The 25,463-nt window shown below is 45.8% G+C and overlaps 1 protein-coding gene across 3 annotated transcripts in view; it reads right to left on the reverse strand.

Moving 5' to 3' along the window:
• KLHDC4 (kelch domain containing 4) overlaps positions 1–23,343 on the reverse strand; it is a 28,717-nt gene extending 5,374 nt beyond the window's left edge. The window contains exons 1-8 of one of the 3 annotated variants that reach the window (XM_049806043.1): positions 23,136–23,343; positions 21,909–22,000; positions 20,837–20,915; positions 19,769–19,867; positions 16,565–16,701; positions 9,045–9,137; positions 7,959–8,118; positions 761–842 (exon numbers count right to left, since the gene is read on the reverse strand). In XM_049806043.1, coding sequence (XP_049662000.1) covers positions 761–842; positions 7,959–8,118; positions 9,045–9,137; positions 16,565–16,701; positions 19,769–19,867; positions 20,837–20,915; positions 21,909–22,000; positions 23,136–23,234 — 841 coding nt within the window. In that variant the 5' untranslated portion in view covers positions 23,235–23,343. Of the gene's footprint in view, positions 1–760; positions 843–7,958; positions 8,119–9,044; positions 9,138–16,564; positions 16,702–18,772; positions 18,915–19,768; positions 19,868–20,836; positions 20,916–21,908; positions 22,001–23,135 lie in introns of those variants that run through there. The other 2 variants (XM_049806044.1, XM_049806045.1) reach the window with 2 other exon arrangements.
• Positions 23,344–25,463: the final 2,120 nt, after the last annotated feature.

Raw genomic sequence — 25,463 nt, forward strand, 5'->3', positions numbered from 1 at the left:
CTCAGACTATTCCAAGACCAACTGGGAGGTGTCAAGATAGATGATGCTGTGAGCTAGAAGTGATTCTCTGACAAAAAGTATACCCCAACCTTTCTCCAGAGCTCTGCCAGTTCCTCGCAGAAGTTTCCTCAACAAGCTCTAATCCCCCAGTGTTTCACTGCATCAGAGCTACCATTTACATGAGCTCTGAAATCAAGTCAGCTGGAGCTGAGAACCATGACTCCTTACAGCCTTCAGCTAACCAGCAAGCTTTTCTCAGCAAACCAGACACACCCTCATCTTTTCAGGCTGTAAAACGGAGTGTGAAAAGGGGACAGAACCACTGCGCAGCATACAGTCTGCTGCGGCAACAAGCGCAACAAGCGCCTACTTCCCATTTGCCTTCACAGTGAGGAATTCTGCCTGCATGTGTGATGGCCCATCTTCCTTCTCCAACACACATAAACAAAAAAGAACATAATTCCTCCAATATACCCCGGCAACTGCTGTTTCGTTCACCCTAGCCTCTTTCTTTTTAAGCTTGAGTCACAGTATACAAATGCACTTAGCTACTCCTGGGAAGAAGAAATATTTAAATCAACTCATCTGCTGTGTTTAGCCCCAAAGCAAACACTGGGGCATAGTCTTTTCATTAAAAGGGAAATTTTGTTCTAGGCTTGAAGTTTTTTGGTCTGTTATTCAAAGGAAGAGAGAGGATTTGCATTCACAGTCCTGCAGCATCACTTCCAGCACAGCCCTCCTAGCTGCAGCAGTAGCTTACCCTCCTCCTTGCCTGCACCTTCAGTCTTCAGCAGGAACATATCTGTATGCAGGGTGCCTTTGTCAACATCTTTCTTAATCCTCTGCAGAGAAGGGAAAGACAGGGATGCTCCGTGAAACAGTTTCAGTGGCCCAAAACATAGGAGGTCCAACTTTTCAAGGCCTAGAAAGTCACCCATGCCAGAATGGCAGTATGCGCCATTCTGAACTCACCGCCACACAGATAAGCCTCATCACAGCCTAAATCTGTACATTCCCGTGCTGAAAATGCTAACACTGTGACTGGGCAAGAAGCAGCCACACAGGTAGTCATGCTGTGGCTCTGGAGCATCAGGCAGGTCACAACCATAGTGTTCAAAGCAGGGTTACTTCCTATGATGAGCCACAACCAACTTCTGCCTGTGACAACCAGGCAGGGTTCTCCAGGCTGCAACACAGATCCTGGGACTTGTGGCCCTATGAAGACTACAGGAGTCAGTTTAAGGGCAGCAATTTTAGGACCCAGAGAAGAGAAATAAATTGTCACAAGGGATTAAAACTGATTGTTTTGCAGAGGGAAGGAGGGAAGAGCAGCACCAAGGAAACAGGAGACCCAAAGTCCTGCCTTTTACTCTGCCACAGACAGTACCAGGTGCTCTCAAGGGACTAATTTAACATCTGTGCCTCTGCTTCTCTAGCTGTAAAAAGAGAGCAGATACCCACTCCACCAAAGTGGCACACAACAACTTTCCACAGGGCTTGCAAGGCCCACTGGGATTCTGCCCTTGAATGTTGAGCAGAAGCTCAGAGCATCTGGGCTGTATCTTCTGTGAGGCCCAAGTTTAAGTACAGACCTGTGACTAGCAAGCAGACTTTCAGTCCCTGCCACCCCCTCCATCTCCATCCCACTACAAGAGAAACAGAGGTGACAGCTCGCTCTCTGCACCACAGCCTGACTGCAGCTGTCATTTTTAGCATTCAGGTCCCCACAGAGCCTTGGGCAACAGTTTTTTTCTTGTAAACAGAAACAGAACAGAAGCCCCACTTCCACCCCTACTAAAAGCAACAGCAAGACACCAGCAAGAGCAGGATCAAGCCTCAGTTGAGGCAATTAAATGCATAATTTTAAACAGGATTTTCCCTTGCTTCTTTCACTGTAAGCCCCTGTACTCCAGTGCTCATAGCAACATGCAGCACTTGAAAGCAGCCCTACACCACACCATTGTAGGAGGTCTTTTAATAATGTTATTATCCACCCATCCTTCATGCAGAGCTCCTGCTTCCTGGTAACCATTCCCTTCCTCCTGGGGGTGATGGCATTGCTATGCTATGTAACTGCTTCCAGGGTGCAGGCAGTGGATCCCAGCAGAAGCTGGGAGGGTTGGGTCCAGTCCTCAGGAAGATGAGCAGGCCTTGGATGCACCCAAGAACACAGCAGCATGGTGTTGTCCTCCTCTTGCTGCACATCTGTACCCAACCCTGTGCCTTGCACTTGACAGGTTTTGTTATTGCAGGGTAGTATGCTGTGTTGTTACTGCATGGCCTGGCATCCAATTCGTAGGAATGGTATTCAACTCTCAGAAAGGCAGAAGAGAGGAAAGTGTGTTTGAGGCATTGCACAACAACGCTGTAACTCAGATGATGCTGAGAAGCCCCGGGGAAGGCTGACAATGAAGTGCCAGAGGAAACAGGAGAACCCTGCTTGCAGTGCAGCAAAAAGGAAGCTTCAGTTAACTTAAGGACCAGGGTCTGCCTGTAGGGCTGCCTTGGGAAATTTGTTAGTTTGGGGCTCTGGCTCACGTGTCTTCTTGCTCTCCACATGCACCTAAGCATGCCCATTAGTGAACTGACACACACACACTCTTCAAGACAATATGTCTACACTGGAGAGATCCTCTTCTGTGCAACCACTTCGATGAAGTCAACAACTGCACTATTCTACCTACTGTCCTAGAGTAACAGAACATCAGGCACACAAGGGACAGGAAGCCTGTAGGAACAAGCATCAGTGACTGTCCTGTTTTCTGAATTAGAGGTTAAACAGTGATGATTCCTTCAGCCACTGCCAGTTCTCCAGCATGTGGAAAACAAGCAAGACAAGTTTTTGCATTGGTGAGTGGTTCTGAGGCGTAGCTAGAGAAGCTCTGGTGTTGGAGATGTGGTTGGAGGGACTGGGAGCTGCCCACTTTGAACAGACCCTTGAGAGAGAGCTGTCAGGGCAGGAAGGGAAAGAAACGCCTTCTAGGAAAGGTGCTGTTAAGTACTGAGTACACCAATTCATAGCTTGGTGGTGCATGTATTGTGGCATCAACAGCAGTAGCTCTCAAGTTCAAAGGGCTGTGAGTCACTGTGCCGAGCAAGTGCCATCCTCTGGCAATGTCACACTTCACTGTCTCTGTCACAGAGGTCTAGGGCAGCAGAAGTCACCAACGAGCTGCAGGCTGTGGACAGCTGAGATATAGCAGCCTTTTTAGTCTGTCCCTCACCTTAATCAAACACCCCTCCAAGCCTCACCTGAGCAAAGAGCTGTCAGGGATGGATGGGCAGAGGAGAAGGGATGGAGACAGGCAGGAGCCTTCATACCTTATAGCATGAAGTGCATCCCAGTGACTGCGAAGTGGTTGTCTGCTAACAATAACAGACTTGGTGGTTATTTCCTCCTCAGTCCCAGGCAGGCTGCAGTTTGTTCTTAAATGCTAGACAGAGCACTCATTCATATGTGCAGGGGACACACAGGCTGAAGTGTGCAGGAGCACAGTAAGATGTGCACTGCCTGCACAAAAGGAGGGGAAACAGCAAATACCGAAAGAGCACTTGGCTCCACTATCATACAAGCTGTGTAGAATAACTGCATTCTCCTGAAAACCACATGGCTCCCTGTAGTAAACACACTGTGTATGCAACATGACAAAGCTTCTTGGGCTGAGAAAACCCCAATGAGGTGGAGTGGGAGTTAGTTATTTGTTGTCAAAGAGATGCCTGTTTTCCCCAACTCACACTGGCTCAAAAGCAGACACTTCACCAGCAAGCGGTACACTGCTACTGGAGAGATCAACCCCCTTGCACCCAGGACTGCTGCTTGCCCTGAGCAAATCGCTCTGTCAGTCACAATAAGCTCCTGTCCCATCACTATCCTTCTTGCCTTGAAGTTCCAGGTGTTTGCTTTCAAGCACAAAACTGGCTTGGATATCCACAGCCTATTGTCTGCACATACAGGTACATTAGCAAGTTAGAAGAGCTCTACAAGCATTAGCTAAAAAACCCTAGCTCCACTGACAGACAGCAAGACGCCTGTTTATCCCCCTTCAAAGAGCAAGGAAACTGAGGCATGGAGAGCTGTTCTTGAGAAGAAGGGGAATCAGGATTCCCTGTGTACAATGTGCTAAACATGTCTGATAAAAAGAGATCAACAGTGGCAAAATACATCCAATTAGCAGAAGCCCTTAGCAAGCAGAACTACAGAGGGAACCAGTCCCACCAGACCTTACAATTCAGGCAAACATTTCAGCCCTGCCACAAACAATCTCCCAGCAGAATGCAATTCAGCTTTGCAAAGCTTGCCACTAAAAAAACCCCACCCCAAACCAAACAATGCCCCCACACACACACTAGCCTCCTTTGGCATCCAAAAGCCTTGCACACATAACACCAGCCCTCCCATGGCTTGTAGGCTCCTTGCACCTGCAAGGTAGAGCAGCATTAGCCTCCAACACCTCCTGGCTGCATTCACCGTGCCAGTCAGGCACAGTGCGCTCACGTTGCCTAGCAATAGAGAGGTCTCACTGCTTTATACAGCCAAAAATGCAGCTTGCTGCAGCAAGCCCCATCCCCAGCATGAGAAACAGGCGAGGACATCTTTAAGATCAGCAGGAGAGCAAGTCTGAGCTCCTTGCGGGATTCTGAGGTACATTTTAGGCAGAGCTGACAATGGCCACAACATCCCCTTCTGTAAGAGATAGTAGAAGTTGCCTTTATAATTTCTAGGCTGAAGATGAAACAGATGAACACAGGGACACCATTGTGGTAAGAATCATTCATTTTAAAATATCAGGCATGCTCCTGTCAATCTGTGCACCAACATCTCAAGTTAGTTGCACTCAGGGTTGTAAAGCTCCTTTTTCACCATCTGCATCCTTGTTGTTCACCACTTGGGACAGCAAAATCTGGTGGCTGGCACAGGCAAAGGTATGTCTGGATACCAAGGTTCTTGTCCTGGCTCTGTATACAAGTACTGGAGTGCCTTAGACAAGTCACTTGATCTTTTCTGCTTCTGTTTCTCCAGCCATGAAAGAGACTTTCTTATTCAGGTCACGTGAAGGGAATTCAGAAACACAGCCTGGACTGACAGACATTACTGAAAGCTGACCCTCCATGCTCAGTTCTGCCTGCAAGTCCAGAAAATCAAAGCAGGGACCAAATCTCTCTGCTTCTGCCTTCCCAGCTCATGGCACCTGCTGACCAAACTGACGACGAGCAGATCGATCACTCAATCAGGGGAACATCCCTGGGTACAAGCTGATAGTGTTGCTCAGGCTTTTATAAAGCCTCAACAGTCAGCTGGGTACAAAAATGCCTACAATTCCACCCATAACCATGAATCTCCTGGGCTTGAATCTCTTTTTGCCCTAGGAAATGTGCATTAGACCACACCGCACAGCTATTTTGGTACAGTACTTCAAAGCAGATTTACAAGGCCTAAGGGGACCACAGGATATAACGCATCAGAACTGCCCATCTCAAGAAAGCAGCCTTGCCACATCACAACTCTCCTCCAGCAATATGACAGCCATATCATGCCGATACTAAAACAGAGGAGCTATTATGATTTGCACTCCTCTTCCCTCCAAACCAGTTCACACCATATACATGCTTGGTAGCAGCTCTGGCCTCAGGAGGCCTCCACACAGACCTGCATCTTTTTTACAGCACATGTGCAACTTAGTCCTGCCTCTTACTAGAAAAGTCTCTACATGGCTTGGTGAATAGCACTTTGCTTGGACAGTCGCCTGGTTTCATATGCAAAAATGTCTTCATATGCCCAAAAATGTCTTCATAGCACTCCTGAATGTAGCACCTGCCTCTCTAATTGGAGACAAGGAATAGGTCTTCTCCTGTGCCTGCCCAGGTCCAATTAAGTACTGTTTCCTCCACTGCCTACCTCTTATTTCTCCCAAGAGTACCCCAGCCAATGACTCTGGGGGGAGTACACAAGCCAAACACACTTTCTTCACTTCGAAGTAAACCCAGAGAGACTCAGCTCCACAGCCTGCTATAAGCAAAGATGCAACAAGAATTAAATAGCCACACATTACTGAAGTCATGTTTCTCCTAGAGGGGCTAAATCTTGCTAAATTAAATTTTCAGGAGCATGCTAGAAGTTTGCTGTCTTTGCATCTCAAGAAAGCTGCAGAGAAAATTCTGTCCAGTGCTTTCATCAGTTTGTAGCTTGGCTGCACCATTCCTGCCTGAAAGTACACTTGTGCTACAGAATACACAACGGAAGTCTCTGTTAGGAATGGCACATCAGAGAGAAGCAGGCTTAACTCTCTCTATTACGAAGGAAGCAGATTCATAACAGGAGTGGTTGTTTCAATCTAAAAGCTGTTCTCCAAGCTGGAGAGGAATTGCACCCAGCTCTTATCCTTTCTCAGTGTCCTGCATAAAGGCTGAGGGCAGCTTTGCATTCCCCCATCCCTTCTACTTCATTTTTATTAGCTCAAAACAACCCAGAGCAGTGTGACAGAGCCCACCCTCATGAAGTGGAATAGAACCAACTGCAAACATGCATCAACTTTTATATTTCCATAGGGCTCAGTGTGCACTTGAAACTCAGCTGCTTTCAGTAGCCATGAAAGATCCACATCTAGCATAGCATGCAGGCTCATGCTTCCTTCCCACCCTCAAAAGTGAGGAAACAGGACAGAGAAAGGAAGATGACAAAGCCCTTTTGCATAGAAAATGCCTCTGTATTGTTACTACTATTTAATCAAATGCACATCTGATGAGATAGAGCCCTAAGCACAGGCCATGAGGAGGCACAAATGCTTCTAAATATATAGACAGACTATCTTCTCTCCCCTTTCCCTGCTTTTTTTCTTTGTTCATTTATTCACATCAGAAGAACAACGCGTCCTCCTCCCCCAGCAACGCACTGCTGGAAGTGATGCCTTTCCACTGAGACAGTAGCAGCAGGATCCGGGTCTTCTGTCTGCATTCGCAACATTAAAAGCTTTTGCAGGAGCCTTTTGCTCAATGAAATATTTACTTCCTCCCGCCCAGCATGGAGGCAGGGATACTTGGTCAATGAGGACATATGGTGTAAAGGGCTATCCAGTATAAATTACCATGATTAGCAAAGCAAGAAGCAGAGCAGAGGAAGCCTGGTGCTCATCAAAAGTCATCTTTGGCTTATTGAGTTTGCTAACTAGTGCTGCTCTCTTAACCCTTTCACTGATGCAAGAAAACACAAGTCTCCTGGCAACTGCTGCTTTTAACCTGCAAGTGCTAGAACATGGACGACTACTACCTGAGAATGCTTTAAGTTGGTAGTAACCACCACTGTTGCCAAAAAACGTCATTTCTCCCAGTTGCTTATTCCTACCTCTGTGATATCACCTCCTTATACTGGATTAGATTAGCAAGGAAAATACAAAATTCATTTTAACCAAGATAAGCTCCTTGATCAGAACACAACTCCATGAAGAAAGGCACAATTAGAAGACAAGATGCCTCTTTTGGTAGTAGTACTGGTTCACAGCAGCCTGACCCATCCTGTGCACAAACAATCCCAGGGCACAACTTCACATTCACTTCAAGCTGGCATAACCACAGGCTAACATGCACCCTCGTTACCAGTGTTTTTTGGACATCTGGCAGCTGCCTGACACGCGGAAACATCGTCAGTCAGAGCAGCAGGCAGTTATGTGATGAGATCACCACATCTTGCACAGGAGACAAGGCTTGCGAAACTGAGCAGAGGGAAGTAGCAGAATAGAGATCTCAATTTTGCTCTCCCAAGCTCTAAGCCCATTGCTTGCTCTCCAAGCAACCAAAACACAGGACTACACAGCCAACGCAGGTCAAGACCATTGCATTGGTCTCCCTTAAGCAACTTGAGTCTGTCACATTTTAGTTTTTACTTTAGCCCCTTAGTTTTCCATGAACTATTCTACTTAGCATCCAGGAAATACTGCACTGGCTTACCACAAAGTCTCTCCTACCTGTTTGGAGTAGCCTCCATAGATGATTATGCTGCCCTCAGGAGTGGTTGCCATTTGACAGCCGGATCTTGGAGCAGGCCCAATCCCCGATGGAGCCAGCTTGTTCCAGGTGAAACAGTCCAAGTTGAAGGCATACACATCGTTGTAATAGATGTAATCTCTAGGGAGAGCAATCAGCACATCACAGGTTTTTGTAATGGTCACCATTTAGGACAAGATAAAATACCACTTCAGGAACAGCACGAGGAACCCCTGAAGACGTGCAACACCTTATTTAACTCCCTTCATTTATGGCTTTTCTCCTGCCATAGCAATGTACAGAAGATTTATTCGGGTGAAGGTTACTACTTCAGTGCAACAATTTGCATTTGACAAAACTCACTTAAGCAAGGCCTCTCGGGATTCTTTTTTACCTGTCATTCCTTACTACAACTGAGGTTTGATCAACTCTATCCAGTTAACACGATCCAAGGTAACTTAAACCAGAACACAAAAGATCAGAACAGACTGGAGTTACATTGTCTACATGGGTTGGAAAAAAATATACAAATATCCCTGCTCTCGTTCTACTAGCCAACTCATATACTGCTAGTGGAAAATACTCTGCACAGGTTAAACTCCCAAGGACACAGCCAAATCTAGGGTGGGCTTTGCAACTTGCACTGTGCTCTCAGGGACTGTGGATACGCTTCTTACTGTCTCTGAGACAATATGCAGCTCAGCTCTCTTCACAGTCCCCATGACAGTGTAGCTGTGACCTCACGTAATATGCAAGAGCCTACTGGAGAAGATGTTTCTAGGAAGACAAAGCTCTTAGACAAGATTCAGAGGTCATAAGTGATGTACTGAGCTTTAGCTACAAGGACGAGTAGCTACTTCAGTCATTAGCTAAGTGGTAGGATGGCTTCTCAAATACTTGAAGACTTTAAATCAAGAGGACTTGTCTTTCTAACATAAAAGTGTAGATCAGTAACAGTACTGCTGAGGATAATCCTTGTACTAAAGCCCAGCTTTCTGTTAGTGGTGAAATTCTGTTGTCTTTTTTACAGATGATTCAATACCACCAGCCATCCTTCAGTAACTCACCTTGTGCTCTCATGGAAACCTCCGAAGATAATCAGCTGTCTTTTGCAAGCAACCATTCGATGTCCGCTTCGTCCAGAGGGACCTCCTGATGCCCTGAAATGCAAAATTCCACTTATCAGCAACACTCCCTTTCCTGTTAGTGTGTCAGTCCATTTTTATTGTGTCATTGGCAGCTGGGCTGGTTGAGTTCAGCTTCTGTTCTCCTGGAATGGGAAACCATGGGGAACTTTGTTGCCTTAATCCGTATGTATGCTTTTCTCCAGAACAGTATGGGTGCTCTTCCTGTTAATTCTTGGTATTTGCAACACAGGCATTTTGCAGTAACAATTTTATGCCTAGTGATAAGCCATCTAGTCTTTAACAGCACCTAAAGTCTTGAAATCTTTTCTGCTATGACTCAAGAGCTAATTTTTCAGGAGAGTTTAATGAATAGCAGTCAACTCCCATAATTGCAAGAAAGGCACTCCAGACAGAGATGTTTTCTCCAAGTACCAAAGTAAGAGCCAGAGACTGGCTCTGACATCCATTCTCCTTCAACATCTTAGGAAATCACATACCCATTGTGTCTTCACTCATCCATCTGCAGTTAGGATATAACACCAAACTAGTGAGAAGACTTTGTAAATTACTTAGATTTCCTCAAGAACAAAGGCATTGCAGCAAAACAAGTGATCATTATTATCTTACACATTAAAAAGCAGCTATGCATCACAGTTCTGCTCTTTCAAGCCTTCCTGACCTTTCAGTTAAATGTGCCACTTCCATTTCCAGGAGCAAGCAACAACACCCCATCTGTCACATCCAAAAGCCTCATGCGAAGCCAGGCAGCTGGCAACGACATTCCTGAGAGGCAATGAAGATGCACCTTCCTTCATGTTCACCCGTAGACTGAGCATTGTATGAGAGAGAACAAAAACAACTTCAAGAACTCTCAAAACAAAGGCAACTTTAGGCCAAACTGCAGAGAAAACAGGGGTTTGCTTTGTGTGTTCTCTGCCCCCATGGATTAATCTATCACATTTTCACATTCACCAAGGAGTCTCCCAAAGTGCACACAGCACCACTGAACTCAGCAAGACTTCTCAAATAGGCAGTGTTAACACGTGTTAAGTGGTTGCAGAATCAGGGCCTAAATGAGAAACCTGCTCACCGTTGAAAACAACAGCAAAACCTAAACCCACAACCCTACTGCTACACTTTAACTGGCAGCAGGTAGCTCTAAAGTGCGGTGATAGATTTCTGTGGATAGAGAAAATGAGGGCCCTTATTCACCATCAAAAATGACAATCTCACACCAGTCATAATGAAAAACTCCAAGCAGCGTTTGGGTAAGAATGAATTAATATTGATTGCTTGGACTTCTTATTCTAACAGAGAGTGGGGTTTTCTAGGCATTTACTGGATTTTTAAGTATCACCCTGCAGAATAGCACCTCTAGTATTAATTTCATCAAGATCAGAAATCATTATTTTCTCTTCTGTAACAAAGCTCCCATGTTACTATTCCAAAGGATGGCACCTTTTAAAATCTTTTTCTTTTTTTTTTAAAGGAAAGAAGGAATTAAAAATCAACATTAACAACAAAATCCTTCTCTCAGAGTATCTTGCTTCTCTAACAGGTTTCCTCCAAGTCAAAAATCAATCCTGAGCAATAAAAAGTTTATTCATTGATGTGTGTGTTTTAATAAACAAGTTCCCACAAGTGTACAATTCACTCAAAGTCACTAAGGAAAACATCCAGTCTAGGGCCTGATCCGAATTCATAGAAGTCTCACTGGCACCAGCACCACTTGCTCTCAATCACAAGGCTGGTCTCTCCTTTCTTTAGACTAGCAATACAAGCTACAAGAAGAGCTGCTGAAACACAGTTCCAGGAGGCCTTACTCTGCACAGTACTGTATCATCTCAGCTTCCTTGGCCTTTGTGTTACACATTGCAGGAATCAGCTACAAAGGAAAGTTTATAGCCTTTGATGTAAGGACATGCTCTCCTAAACTTGCAACAACTGCTCTTAGAAAGTATTTTTACCTAGAGCTATTCATACAGCCAAGGTCCTTTGTCCCCAGTCTCCAAACACAACATGGAAAAACCAAATGGCATAGTCAAGCAGGACTGGCAGTAACGTATAACCATGCTGCCACTCCTGAAGGCGGTTGCTGCAAGCTTGAAGACTTGTTTCCCAAATGCAAACTGTCTCCTTTTACCTGTATCATTGCTCATGGTCCAAAACAAGCATTTTGGAAATGGTTTCACAGACTTTATGATTAATACTCTACTTCATGGGGTTGACACCAGAAAGCAGACATGTGGGAGGGAGCTGTAAATTCTCCAGACTTTTTTTAAAAATAGATTAAAAGATATGTCTGGATAAGGACTGGCTCTACACATGTACAGCATAAGTCTGATCAGAACTGCTCCATAAGGAATTTGCTTTTGCTTGTAGAGTTACTCTGGGACTTATAGTAACATAACAGACCTGAATTCAGCCCCCAGATTCAAGAATTAAAGACTTACATGTCACAGTGGCTACAGACTGCACAAGTTCATTCCTTCATCCAGAGGATGCTCCCATGAATCTCGGAACCTTTCCATAATAATAAGGGATGATGCATAGAACATCCCATCAAAGGGGCATTTCAGGACAAAGCACTTTCTTCTTCCAGTACTCAAGGCAGCTGAAGGCCAGGACTTCAGTGTTCAGTTTTACACCTTACACTTGTGAATGCAAACAAGCGTTCTGTTCAATGGCACACACAGATAGTGTATCCGTGTGTTTGTATACTCAGTTAGAAAGCACACAAGTGAATACGCAATTGCCACAAGGCACAAAAACCTCAAATCAAATCCCTCGCAAAGTCCATCAATGGTTGTACATTTGGATCCTGATCTGCCAAAGAACAAGCTCACACGGCTCACTTCTGGGCTGACAGAGGAAGTCTACTCAATGGTACGCCAAAATACCCTTCCTTTCTTTAAGCACCAATGCACCTTTCTACCTTGTCTTGCAGGACCTGATCTTTCCGGTGACAGATAGCACATGAGCAAGAAAAGCTGTCCATCAGAAACAAACCTGTGCTGAAAGGCATCCTGCACTGCAGTGACTGCTCCAGTTCTCTCTGTAAACAGCGTTAAACATACGCTTGTGAAACGCTACCCTGAAATATTTATAGCACTGCAACTCACAAATCTGTTATGGGAAGTATCATTAACATTCCAGTATTAAAGAGAGCTATACAGGCTCAAAAGCAAGACAGAGGAGGGATCTGCCAGTTCCCAGGCACAACCCCAGAGCATGATGCTCCCTGTCTCTCTTTGACAGAGTGCACTGGGCCACAGAGAGCTGAATAAGAACATTCTCTCTAGGAAGGAATGAGACAATCAGGTTAAAATATTGCTTAGCTCTAAGGCATAGTAACAAGCAGTTCATGCACTGAGGCAACCTTATGCATCACACACATGATAAGGTGGTTCCAATAAGACAAAGTCATTGCTGGCAAGTCTGCTGAGATGTGTTGTGTTTGGACCATCTTTATGCATGCAAAATGCAAGTAAATATAGCTAAATATTGCTAAATATAGCAGTTTTTAACTCTGTCAAGCAGACTGGCACCACTGTGCTCTGTGCTAGGAGATAATAGAGATCCACTTCCCCAGCAGCCTTTGCAGACACAGCACAGGGATGTTATTCACAGGAATGAGTTACTCAAGGTTTTCTCTTCAAAAGCATTTTACAGTCAAGCCTCTTACAGCACCAAGATGGTCTGTGGCATGAACTGCAGGCCAGGAAGGACAACATAATTGTCTGAAATCTAAACTGTGGGGCTGGAATAACTAGATTTCCTAGAACTGCAAGTTCAGATCACACCAGCGTCATCTTAGCTATTTAATCCACACAAGCCAATACATTCAAACCCACCTGAAATGGGGCACATGTGATTCTTCCCACGTGGAACAGAAACTTCTGTCTCTCTTGTCCAGACATTTGTTAATGAATAATTCTGTTACTCTACTACTTGCACTAAAATGACATCTTCTAAACCCAAGTGAGTTTACTCAATACCAGTCTGTACCCTAAATATCTATCACCAGGCACTTATTCAGGTGACACTGCTACCACTTTGGACACATGGAACTATTGCTTGGCCTGCTATGTGAAGGTTTTTGTACCAGGGCTGGTGCCCCACCATGACCCAATAAACCTACACAATCTGCCCCCTCCTTATAGTCTTTCCAAACACGTCCACTCTCCCAATACCACTAGCCCCAAGCTGACCTCCACAGTCACCTGCCCCCCCCAGCTTGTTAACGGCAATCCAAAATAAGCAAGTGCTTGACTTCAGACAGACATGAGACACCTATGTGGAAAAAATCATAGCAGCAATGGGGTTCCTGGCAAGAAAAGCAAAATGCTGCACAAAAGGGAAATGCAGCATGTGTTATGATCATAGTTTTAAAAGAAGTAGGAAAAAAATCCCTCATACAACTCAACAATCATCTCTGCCCTTTCCTCTTCCCCTTTCCAAGCAGACTGTAATCAAGAAGCCATATGGAAAAGCAAACAGGCAGCAGAAACTTGATTTTCACACTCAGTCAGGTTAGCATTAAAACAAAGACATCCCCTCCCAGCCTCCTCCACCAGATGCCTCATTAATGCAGCTCTTGGAGCTCTGCCCAAGGATGGGGAGGAGATACACTTTTTTTTATTTGAACACTGGGACCAGGGCACAAGCGTTTTCAAAATTCCAGCAAGGCTGAAAGACAGATGTCCACCCAAACACATCAGGAAGCTCAAATGGAGTAGATCCTGCATGGGGCAGGGAAAGAGAAAAATATCATCTTTCCAGAGCACTTTCACCCATATAATTTATGATGCTCCCTTAGAAAATGGCTATCCTTTTATCTACTAAGAAACAATTAAGTACCGATGTCTCCAAATGCATCCTCCCACTGTGGCATGGAAGCCAAGGTGACATGTGACTACCAATACCTGGGGATGGAGGGTAGCTCTGGGCGGCTTGAAGAGCATGGTACCTGGAACTTGCTCCCTAGGTGGAACTAGGAACTCACCTTCCCAATCTGGCTCCCTCCTTGCTAACTGTAACAACTCATCACAACAAAATCACTCGCCACAGTTTTAGTCTACTCACGGCCTGGGACTGCTGGGGGCATCCTGCAACTTGCAGCACATGCAAACTTCATGCTCAGCTCCAGGGAGGGAACAGGTGCTTTTGCAGTGTAAGTTACACTTAGCATCCCCGAGGCTGCTCTCCCACATGGGATAAGATGCAGGACGAGTAGAGCCTCATAACCATCTCATTTCCTCTTCCCAGGCAGGTCAGGTACTGCAGCATTTGTTTTGGGAGTGGAAAACCCTAAATCAGCTCTACAGCAACGCATCTGCAAACCCACGAGAGAACAATTTGCGCCATCAGTGGTGGAGCTAACGAAGCCTCATCTGGATTCTCCGATGGCTCACAAAAAACAATCGCCCGCCCTCGCTCTCCCTGCAGCTGGGTGTTAACACTGCTCTCCGGTGAGGAATTTTTCAACCAAGAGTTTAGTTGAAATGTCAACCTTTTCTCTCAGCAGGGACTCTACGGCGAGCATCACTTCCTCCCCGCTGCCCGCTTACATGAAACCAGTAGGGATGTAATGCATTTGAGTTCATCCCCTTTATTTGGCTGAGATTGAGCAAGGGATTCAGAAGTTATTTTGGGGGAGCTGGGAGGGGTACAGTCACAGTCATTACGTCAGCTTCTGCCTAACAACAATAGGCAGATCAGCCTGCACAATGACAGGTCTTTTTAATCCTTGCACCTCTTAAAGAGCCCTCCATCATTTTGGAGGGTTTCTCTCACCCCCACTTCTCAAAGACAAGCAGGGCTCACTGGAGTAAACCTGGCTTCTGGAACATGACAAATTACAGCTGTTATTAGATTAACACTACCAGGTCTGGAGCCAAGAACCACACTGATGGACAGGAACCAGCTGCTTACAAATCCAACAGTTTTTCCTCAGCCTCCCAGAGCTACTCAAAAGGACGATCCTTGGATTCTTGCAGAGCAGTCGGCTGCCGGGATCCTGTGCTGTCCTCCTAGAAGCGTCCTTCTAACCCAGCCTGTTTTAAACTCCTTGGGATTTTTGCATTTTGGCTCTATGTGCCCCTCCCCAAACCCTCGCACCTTCCACACCAGAGTCCCTTCAGCGCTACATTAACATCAGTAAAATTAAACCTTCAAATTTCCCCCTTGTCAGGCAATATCAATGCTACCATTTTTCAGGGAGGGGAGAAAAGGCAGACAGGCACGATGACTCACTGTGTGGCCTCAGGCATGTGCCAAGGCAGAGCCAGGGTATCCATCTCTGCACAGCTCAGACCTAAACCACCCTCTCAATTACTGTGCAAAAAGAGACAGACAGACAACAGGCACCCACACTCTGTAAGCTGGGTGAAAAGTGATCAATCTAGGCAGATTTAGAGCTTCCCACCTGCAGGAAGGACATGGAGCTCATAACCAGGAGCTCGACAGGTCAAACAGCAGATGAACAAGCGTTCAAAAGCTGCTGCTTTCCCCAGTGCCACCTCGAGGGTCAGCTGCACGGGAGTTCCAGCCCACCCAAAGCTGTGCTCTGACTAATCCCACAGTCAAGACAATTCCAAAGTCCAAGAGAAAGTCTATGTCAAAGTCAGAACCAAAGCCACATCTCCAGCTTCTCAGTCCACTGGATGACCCACCAGACCTCTTCTTCTCTCATGCAAATATAAACATGAGGAGCAAAACTGAGAAGCCAAAGGTTAAGGAAACACTAGCAGAGGGCTTTACGCTAGATCTACTAAAGATATTTACACATCTTAACTCCTGTCAAAAACTACCAGGGCTTTTGGCACCTATTTACTTTGATGGGTCTGAATTATTGGCTTGTTTATCCCAAGGAATCTTGAGGCAGCAAATGCCAGTTATCAGGAGTGAAGTTGGCTCTGTGGATAGATTCAAGCTGTTTTCTCAAGCAATGGTAAAACTGGGAGATCCTTGTACTGGTCTTGTACAGCCCAAGCAGGAGGAGCCCAGGCAGATGGAGCAACAGGTACTGTTTTGAAGTTGGACACCTACACCCACCATGGTTGGGAGGACAGAGTGCTGTTCACGATACTCTTTCCTTCAGTTAAGTAACACCCAAGCACACCCATGCTAAAAAAAAAATCACATATTAAATAAAATAGCTTTGGCCTCAATAGACTTGGAACACATCTCTCATTTCCACTTCTTTCTGGAGGCTGTCCCCTCCACCCTTTCTAGGATTGGCACCTCTGTACTCAAGGGAGAGATGAGCAGACAGCTGGGAAATGACAGCACTATACCAGGAGTCAAACTCAGATCATGCTGGCACAGTTCCTCATGGGGTCAACATCATCAACTTCAGAACACATCACAGAATACCAGGTTGGAAGGGACCTCAAGGATCATCTGGCCCAACCTTTCTTGGCAAAATCACAGTCTAGACAAGATGACCCATCACTTACTTGATCTGCTCCCAGGTCTTGGTAGCCAAATGCAGAACCCAGAGATCCTTGTAATGATAGAACTGTTCCCCGTTGGGAGATGCAAACTCCCCGCCAAATACCCACAGCTGCCCGCCAGCTGTGGGCACCACTGCTGCCTGCCAGGAGAAGGAAGAGCTGGATCAGACAAGGGTTCAGAAACCAGAGACATGAGAGCTTTATCAGTCAAATGTGCAGCTGCCTCCAAATACCAGTGAGCAGACAAGTGGCAGCGGCTGCTGCTGCCTTGCTTGGCAACAGCAGCTCTCTGGGGCTGAAGGAAGGGGAATTTTAAATGCAAGTTACTCATTATTGAGCACACCTTCCCTACAGCAAAGGGAAGTTGGTCAAGGAGCTGGGGTCTTCCCACCTCCTAGCATCTTGAGTTCCAGTTCTACAAATTCAAAGTTTCCTGAGAAGCATCTTGAGATTTAGTTTAACAACAATTGTTCAAATCTCTCTGTTCACCAAAAGGAAACCTCTCCACAGCTAAGGCTCAGCAACATTCATGCATCCTTTAGTCACATAAATAGTGTCCTGCAGAAGACATACTGGGGCTCATGAACTCTCAGCCATGGGAGGAACGGGGACAATTCCTGCCTCCAGGACATATCTAACATCCCAGCACTGGGCAGGCAGAGTAATCAGGGAAGAGTCTTTTGGAAAAGACCATTAACAGTGCACAATTGCCCTTTGCAGGTTTTGTAGATTATAAGACAATAAACAGTAAAGAAACCAATCTGCAGCACAAGTCCAAACCTGATGCTTCCCAAGACCTGAAAAGCATTAGTGCTTCCTCTGAAGAAAAAAAAAACAACAAAAACCCAAAAAAACCCCAAACACAGAAGGAAATGGGCAGCATCTGGACAATAGGAGACTGTTACTGCTCTGATTAGGGCAAGTAGCAGAGAGGAGAGTATCAAAGGGGTTTGGGTTTGAGGTTGTTTTGCACAGAGCAGCACCAAAACACTGTTGCAATGCAAGCTGACAGTTAAAAGTAGAGAGAGAAGAGCAAGACTTTACTTCATTGAAATTATCTGTGTCAGGACTAAGGAAGAAGGAAAGAATCCCAAAAAGGAAACTTTGTGACTGTGCAAATTCCTTCCTTGACTGGGACATCTTGAGTTGTTTACACTAGAAACAAATTCTTCCACATGTGTGTTTTCTAGGGTACCCATCACAGATCAACATTGGGATAATGATCTCTTTCTTCAGAAGGGCTTCATTACCTGCCTATCTTTCCCAGCAAACAGCAAAGTAGATTTTTAGCATCAGACACATGACCCTGCCCTGACATAAACCAGCCTATACATGCAATGATTAAACACATGAGAAAATACAGGGTGTGTTTGCAAGCAGGATTTGTGGGAACATGAAGTTACCTAAACAAAGGGGATACATGCCTGATTTTCATGAGTATCTAGAGCTTAAAAGCTTAGGGGGAAGGTACATATAGCAGCCTGCTCATACTTGTGCGTGACCTTTTGAAGAGCTGTCTCGAAATTCATTACCCAGCCAAGCTTTTTCCTTAAACTGACAACAGCCATCCATAGCTATTCTCACCTCAGCTCTGTTGAACTGATGTAATGAAGCCAGTGTAACTCAAACAGAGGATCACGTGTCAGAGACCACAGATGACAAATAAGACTGAAAACGTGCACATACAAACCCATGGACACGCTTCTCTTTACCCTTGAGCTAATGTAGACTATGCATTAAAAGTAGTCACAAGGAAGACAACAAACCAGTCAACTAATGAAGCTGAACTGTCTCCTGTGCAACTATAATTAATTATGAGAGAAAACTTCTTGTTGAAGCAGGACTCCTCAGATAGGTTTCTCATTTTATTTTTGTTGTAATCCAGTTGCAGCTCCCTGATGTGCAGGCTGCCTGCTCAGTTCAGATTCAGCTGCTAGACAGCCACCTGCTGGCTACCAACACCCAAACAAGCACCTCTCAACTCCACACCCACAAAGCAACCTCCTTTTTACCTAGGAAAATGAGTGAATTTATGGTTTCCTTGTGGAATTTGGCCTCTGAAATCAAGTTCTATTTTAAGCACCACAAGGTAGCCCAAAAATCAAGTCAGAACCGTTCAATTCAAGAAAGAACACACAGCTCAGAGCAAGACTGGCATTTAGGCGTAGCATAACAAGGGTATATGAACCTATCCAGGGCATTAGATCTTACCAGGAAGCTCTAAAGAGCTTTCGCCACGGGTAGGAAAATAACACTCCCATCCTGTACAGCAGCTTTTGAAATGTACCAGTCACCCAGCCACTTGCTGCGACAGGTAAGATAATCTATCAGACAGCTGGTGAGGGCCAAAGACCTGCAAAAAATACAAGTCTTTGGTCCAGTTTCTAATGTGCAGGTGTTCACATAAAGTAAAGAAACCCAAATCCTTCATCATCACAACCAGCCAGTGACCTTAATGACACAGGCACCAGAGAGGTGAATTCTAGGGGAGTGTCATGGTATCCCAGAGAAAATTTAGACAACTTTCTCCATTGTCTTTGCAGAAAAAAGAAAAACAGCCCATCTACCAAGGAAAAAAAATCACAACCCAAAGGCAGGACACACAGTCAGTGCCAGCAGTTCATCGTGTTGTACAGTTGGGACGCTTGGCAAAGCCCAACTGCTACATGCTAGTCGGGATACCCTATAGTAATGGGTCTTTCACATTGCTGGATTGGCAGCATCTATAATGCCCATAGACATATGCCTGTGGGCATTAAGGAAATAATCATGCACAGCAACTCTGCCATTCATAGCACTTTGGCCAAATTCAAAGTTATACCCTGACCAGCATTTTGAAAATTCAGTGCCATCCTGGGATTATGGATGGTTGACCTGGTCCCTGTATAATGCAGCAAAGGGAGTCCACCTTCAGAACAAGTCTCCCCCACGAATCCCGCTAACCCAACAGATACAACCCCAAATCTTCATTCCACACTTAACATTTCCAGAGGCCACCCAGTGGTCAGAAAGCACAGGCACCTTGGACAAGCTTGTACAGGCCCCCTCAGCAGGAGAGATGAAGTGACACCATTGGCAGCCCATTACAAGGAGAATGAAAGGAAGCCAGAAATCCTCAAAGGAAGAAGAAAAGCAAACCAACTCCCATCCATCTTTAGCACAGCATTAGAATAATTCCAAATGCTGCTCTGGCACGCAGTACTTTACCTGGTGAGCACATCGCCTTGGTGGTGGGTTGGGGATGTCTACTTTAGACCAGCTGTTCTTTCGGATGTTGTAAATATACAGTTCATTATACAGGTATGTCTGTTAAGAGAGGAAGAGAAAATACACATCACCACAGCTCTCCATTGGACAGGGTCATTTTGTCCAAGCACAGGCACCCCTGAGGGTTATCTGTGAGTCTGGGGGAGAAGGAGCACAGCACCAGCTTTGCAAAGCAACAGTTCCCCTGCCTCATCAGGCAGGGAAGGAAGACAACAACCTCCTCCACTAGATTGGAAGTCAGCAACTTCCTCAGAGTGATCCACTGGACTGGGCTGTTCTTTCCCAAACCCTTGGTTAAGCCTGTGACAGCTTGAGATATGAGGACTTAAGAAGTTGGAGCTTAACACAGATGTGTAGGTTAAAGTTGCCCAAACTGCTGATCAACTCCTGAGACGGGAACAGCTTAATGTAGTGAAGCAAGCAGAATTAGTTTTGCACATCCCATTGTGTTATCCTAAGGCGGTCAAATATCATCGGCAGACTTGAATTTTCAAGCTACAGTACGTACAGCTTCTTAGGGTCATAAAGACCAGTTTGTCTCCAGGAGCACAATGAACACTTACAACTTGCAGAAATTCAGTAACAAGAGTGCCTACTTGCAAATATTGGCTACTGTACCCATCTCCCAGGCAGGCAATGCCTTGCCAGCAGCAAAACTGCAGAAGTATCTTGTTTTGAAAGGTGGAAGATAGAGATTCTTCAACAGTTATCAAAAGTGAGGGGCAGATATGGCTACAATTAAGTCTGGAGAAATTATGAAGCCCTGAAATATTTATGCTGAGACAATCACTCTAACTCCTTAATGGGTTCTAGCATGTCTCCTTCCTGCCAACTGTTCAGGCATGAGACAGTATCACGGCAGAATTAAAAGGCTATTTTGCTCTCATTCAGGGACAAATACATATTTTATGACTGCTGCCTTGAATTTCGCCTCAAATGAGACTCATGCAAATTACAGTAAAAGCCAGGGAGAGGGTAGAATAAAGAAGAAATGGAAGTATACATTACTTTTTGGCCATTGAAATATTCACCTCCAAAAAGGATCAACTCATCTTTCTCAGGGTGAGCAGAGAGGGAGCCGTTCAGCCTGCAAAAGAAAGAGGGATGGCCAAAACAGTAGATGTGTAAGAGTCTTGTAAAACTGAGAAGCTTGCAGCCTTTAACTTAGCTAGCACTAGCACCTCTGCCCTCTAGCCACAAAGGTCTCTCCATCATCTGCCAAATTACTAGGCTGCAATATTCACCCCAGGGCTAAAAACTTCTCAAAGAAATTAACTTCTTAAAACTTCCAGCAAGATTAATTTGACACTGTCTGAAATCTTCTCCTATTTTAGGAGCACACGTTACACTGTCATTTAACATGCCTTTTGACGTGAGCTCTTGAATTTTAATGCTGGTGTGTCAAGAACAAAAATTAGTTTTATGAAGGCAGAGAACTATGGGTAGAACCAGGCTGTCTCGTATCAACTTATCTGCGTCATTATTCTGCAGTCACCACTGGTCATTGCTCATCTACATACCACCAAAGTGTTTTGCACCATGCGGAGACAGATCCCTACCACTCCCAAGGAGGAACTAACTGACCACTGTAACAGCCCTGTGAGATTAACAGTAGTGTACTGACCTGTCCCACTACAGAGAAAGGAAAGCAGGTGTCACAAAGAAGGGCATTTATTTAACAAGCCACAGGGAACAGAAATACAGAACCTGTAAGTATGTGGACAAGCGTCTTCTATCTCATGACACATCCTTTTGCCTCTTAAGTCCTTTCAGCTTTCTAGTCCAAATCCAGAACTTCCTCTTAACTTTTATTGTTCCTCAAAAGCCTACAAGCTAACTCTGCTTTGCCTCCTTTGTGCTGATGGGATGATTAAAAAGGAGATTTTAAGGCCAAAAAAAATCTTTTGGTCCCTTTTTTAACCAAGGACTCAATATACCAGATACTTTGTAAATCCAGATATCAGCTATGCCAGGTATCATGCCTTACATGCTTGGGAAATAACTTTACATAAATAAATGTCATTAAAAGCACCACCAACTGCTGTGTAAGTGATAGACAAAGCCTTGTACAATCTCTTACCTGGGCGAGGGGGGTGGGCAGGACGACTCAATTACTTGGGTCTTTTTAGCATCTAAACTCTGGAATTCTGCTATCAGGGCTTCAAGATCCTCCTGCAAATAAAAAGCCAGACATAAGTTCCTTGATGTGTACAGAGCCAGCCACCTGCACACCACATGAAACCAGTACTCACCCTCACGATTTCCCTTTTTTAAAAAAAATTGTCTGCTTGGGTTTCTTTCATTCAACTACAAGAAATGGATGCTGAGTACTTCCACATATGCTTTAAAGATTGGTCTCCCCTAAAACACTAACAAGTTGCTCAGAAGAGTCCTAAAAGGATGGCATGCAAAGAGCATTTGCTGCATACATGCTATTCCTGCAGCAGAAACACCACACAAATCAGCAAGTAAATGCAAATCACTTAAGCCCTAAAAGTGATGAAAAACTATATGCCACAATCTAGCTAGTCCTCTTCTTTGTCTGCAATGGAAAAATGCCTAAATGGAACTGGAAACTCTTTTCTATTCCCAGCTTATACTTTAGCTGGTGAGAAACCTGCACGTATTTCTATCCCCTTTCAACTCCTGTCAACTAAACCCAAAATCTGCCTCCAAAACTGCAGATACACCCAGTTGCAAGGGCAGAAGCAGGATTGCAGCTATGGGGAGTTTACAACTCACAGTCTCTCCTACAACCCCCATTGCTCACCACCTCCTTTCAGCTAATCTTTCTGAAGATGTGGTCAAAGCAGAGAATGCCACAATATGGGGATTTTGCCCCTGCAGCATGGCATCAGCTCTCCCTGCAGCCAGTAGACATGTACGCTGGCACTTTCCATGTCTTAAGCTTTGCATTATGCTGGTAACACCACGTTTTGACCAGGTAAAGGTAGCTGTTTTGAGGCCTAAATACAAGCACCCACTCTAGGAGTGAGATAAACAAACATTCTCATTTGCTTTTAAGCAAGAAGAAAGGGATGGGGGTAAACGGAGGGCAAGAAGGACCCTTAAACCGCATTTTTTCTGTCCTCCTTTTACACCTGCCGTCACACGCTGCACCCAGCCTGTCAGCGATACGGCAAAAGCCTTCCTGACAGCAGTTTCATTTCACCCTTTATCCCTTTTTCCGAATGCCCTCGCACACAGGCGCTGATGGCTTCGCAGCGAAGAAGCGCCGCAACGCCCCAGGGGAGGCCTAAGCCCCGCGGGCCGGGGCTACCGGAGCCCCCCCATATCCGCCACTCACCTCCTCCTTCTTGGCTCTGCGGGACACCTTCCTCTCCATCTTCGCGGCGGTCTTCTCGGCCCCCTTCCCTTTCTTCTCCCGCTTTCCCTTCTTCCCCATGGCTGAAAGGCCGCGCTAGGCCGCGCGGGAAGCACCGCGCTCGCCGCACCGCCCTAGCCGCCCAGGGCGCACCCCGGGGCGGGCAGCGGAGCCCGCTTCAGCCCGGCACTTCCAGGCCGCGGCCCGCCTCCTGCCCGAGCGGCCGTGGCCGCGGGGTCCCTCTGCAGGTCGGGCGGACTCGTCGCGGCCGGTATCGGCCTGCTGCCTTCCCTCCCGTGGGGCTGAGGGAGTGCGGTGGACAGGGGCTGCCCCGGCCGGGCCCTGTGATCCCCACCGGGCCGGGGAGAGGCTTTAACGCGGCTCCACACACTGCCTGTCACCCACCCTTAGAGTCCAGACCCCTATTTGACGCGTGTTGCTATTTATTGCTGCCCTGAGGAGAGCGTTGAACCCTCAAAATGGCCCCCCACCTCACACAAAATGGCCCCTCCTGAGGAAGCAAAGGGCTTAGGGGTTGCCTGAAGGTGTGAGCCAGGCCTGGGAGAGGTGCTGCACAGAAATAAAAATGAACCACGGGCTGAATAACTACCTCAGGGATTGGGGGGCTGTGCGAGTGTTTTCATTTTCAGCTGCAGAGTTTTGGAAAGGGGGTTTATCCGGGCTAGTTGCACAGACATGAAGTGGTGGAGAGCTGAAGGGAACGGCGGGTGCTGTGAGGCGATAGCAGACAGCTGCTTTTTTACCTTGGTAGTGGGGAAGGAATGATGATGATTTGGTTTTTTAAGTGGTATTTCACGCAGCTGCTGAGCCCAGGTAAAATTTCTGGGAGAACGCCTACTTCAAACATCTAACCAGCATGTCCACTGTAAATATGAGTTCAAATACATCTTTGAGGTGTGAGTTTCCTTTCATTCCCCTGGGCCTCAAAATTGCCTTTGTGATTGTCTCTCACTCCCAGGGATGGAGTACAATCATTGTATTTTTCACCGAATTCCCACAAAACCCCACATTGCCTGGAAGCAGGGTGATTTTCATCACTGGCCAACCCACTGCCTAACCCCAAACCAGCGAGGATACCCACTGAAGGTACAGTTCAATGCTCACCAAGTTAACCCAAACATCCCGTACGTGCCCTGGAAATTGCAGGATGGATCCTATGCTTTGAACACCTGCCTACACTTGAACCTCTGATCCTGGAAACACAGCCCTGAAGCATGAAAGGAAGAGCTGGGAAGATACTTTGAGGTTGCAGACAACGTACATCCCAAACAGCATTTTGTTTGTCTGGTTGTTCTGAAAATATTGCGGTTACAACTAAAGCTGTAGCGTGTCAATGTTTATGCGCAGGAAGCGAAAAGAAAGCTACAGAGAGACCAGGTCAAGCGAATGGGGCAATTTCTCAGCCGACATAAGACGTGGGAGCTCTGCTGAGTTCCCTGGCGCTACACACAGGCTAGGAAGTCTCCCTGCTGCTTCTTGGTCTTTAACCTCAAAAAGACACCACTGTGTGAAAACACATCCCATCCTCTCCTTGATATCTACAGGAGTTTGGTCACTGATTCCTCTGGGGCCAGATCTTCTTCTAACTCTTTTTAGGGGGACTTTGAAATGAAAAAAGGCTGCATCTTTGCGAAACCTGCTCTTGAAGTCTTCACCAGGCAGCAGTTTACTGGGGGTTTCACCTCCTGCACATCCGGCCCCACCTGTCTCTATCTGCATTGGCCTCTTCGGTGCTGCATCATTCACGGTTATTTCCATAACCAAGTATGCAGAGATCCTCAGCTCTGTGAGCTCAAATTGTGTTCTCAAAACTTTATTTTCCATATTTCTGAGTGTAGTTTCAGATGTTCAGGGTCATTTGGAGCTAGCTGCCATGTGGGGAACTGCGTGGGGGTAGAACATTCTTGGTGTGAGTTCTCTGATCTCTTGAACTATATAGTCTAGTTTCTCATGGATTATGTGAAAAAAGAGGATGAAAGGACAAAGAAAACTTTGCACTGCACTTTGAAAATACAAAGCACAATATAAGCATGAAACAGGGCATGAACTTCTCAGGCATAAATGTACTCCTGCTCCACCATGGTGAGAAATCCTGCTGTAGCAATGACGGTAATTGTTAAGAGATGTGTCTTCCTTGAAGGGATCCGATGGACACCTTGACTGTAAAGATGAGACTAAGGTTGGTGACATGAGAGCACCAATGCCCCAAAACATGAATTTAAGACTCCAAGACTGACTCGGGTGAGCTCTTTTCACAGGCTTCCCATCACCCTGGACAGGAGAGGCCAC

The sequence above is a fragment of the Accipiter gentilis genome, chromosome 7 (genome assembly GCF_929443795.1).
Source record: "Accipiter gentilis chromosome 7, bAccGen1.1, whole genome shotgun sequence".
Lineage (NCBI taxonomy): Eukaryota > Metazoa > Chordata > Aves > Accipitriformes > Accipitridae > Astur > Astur gentilis.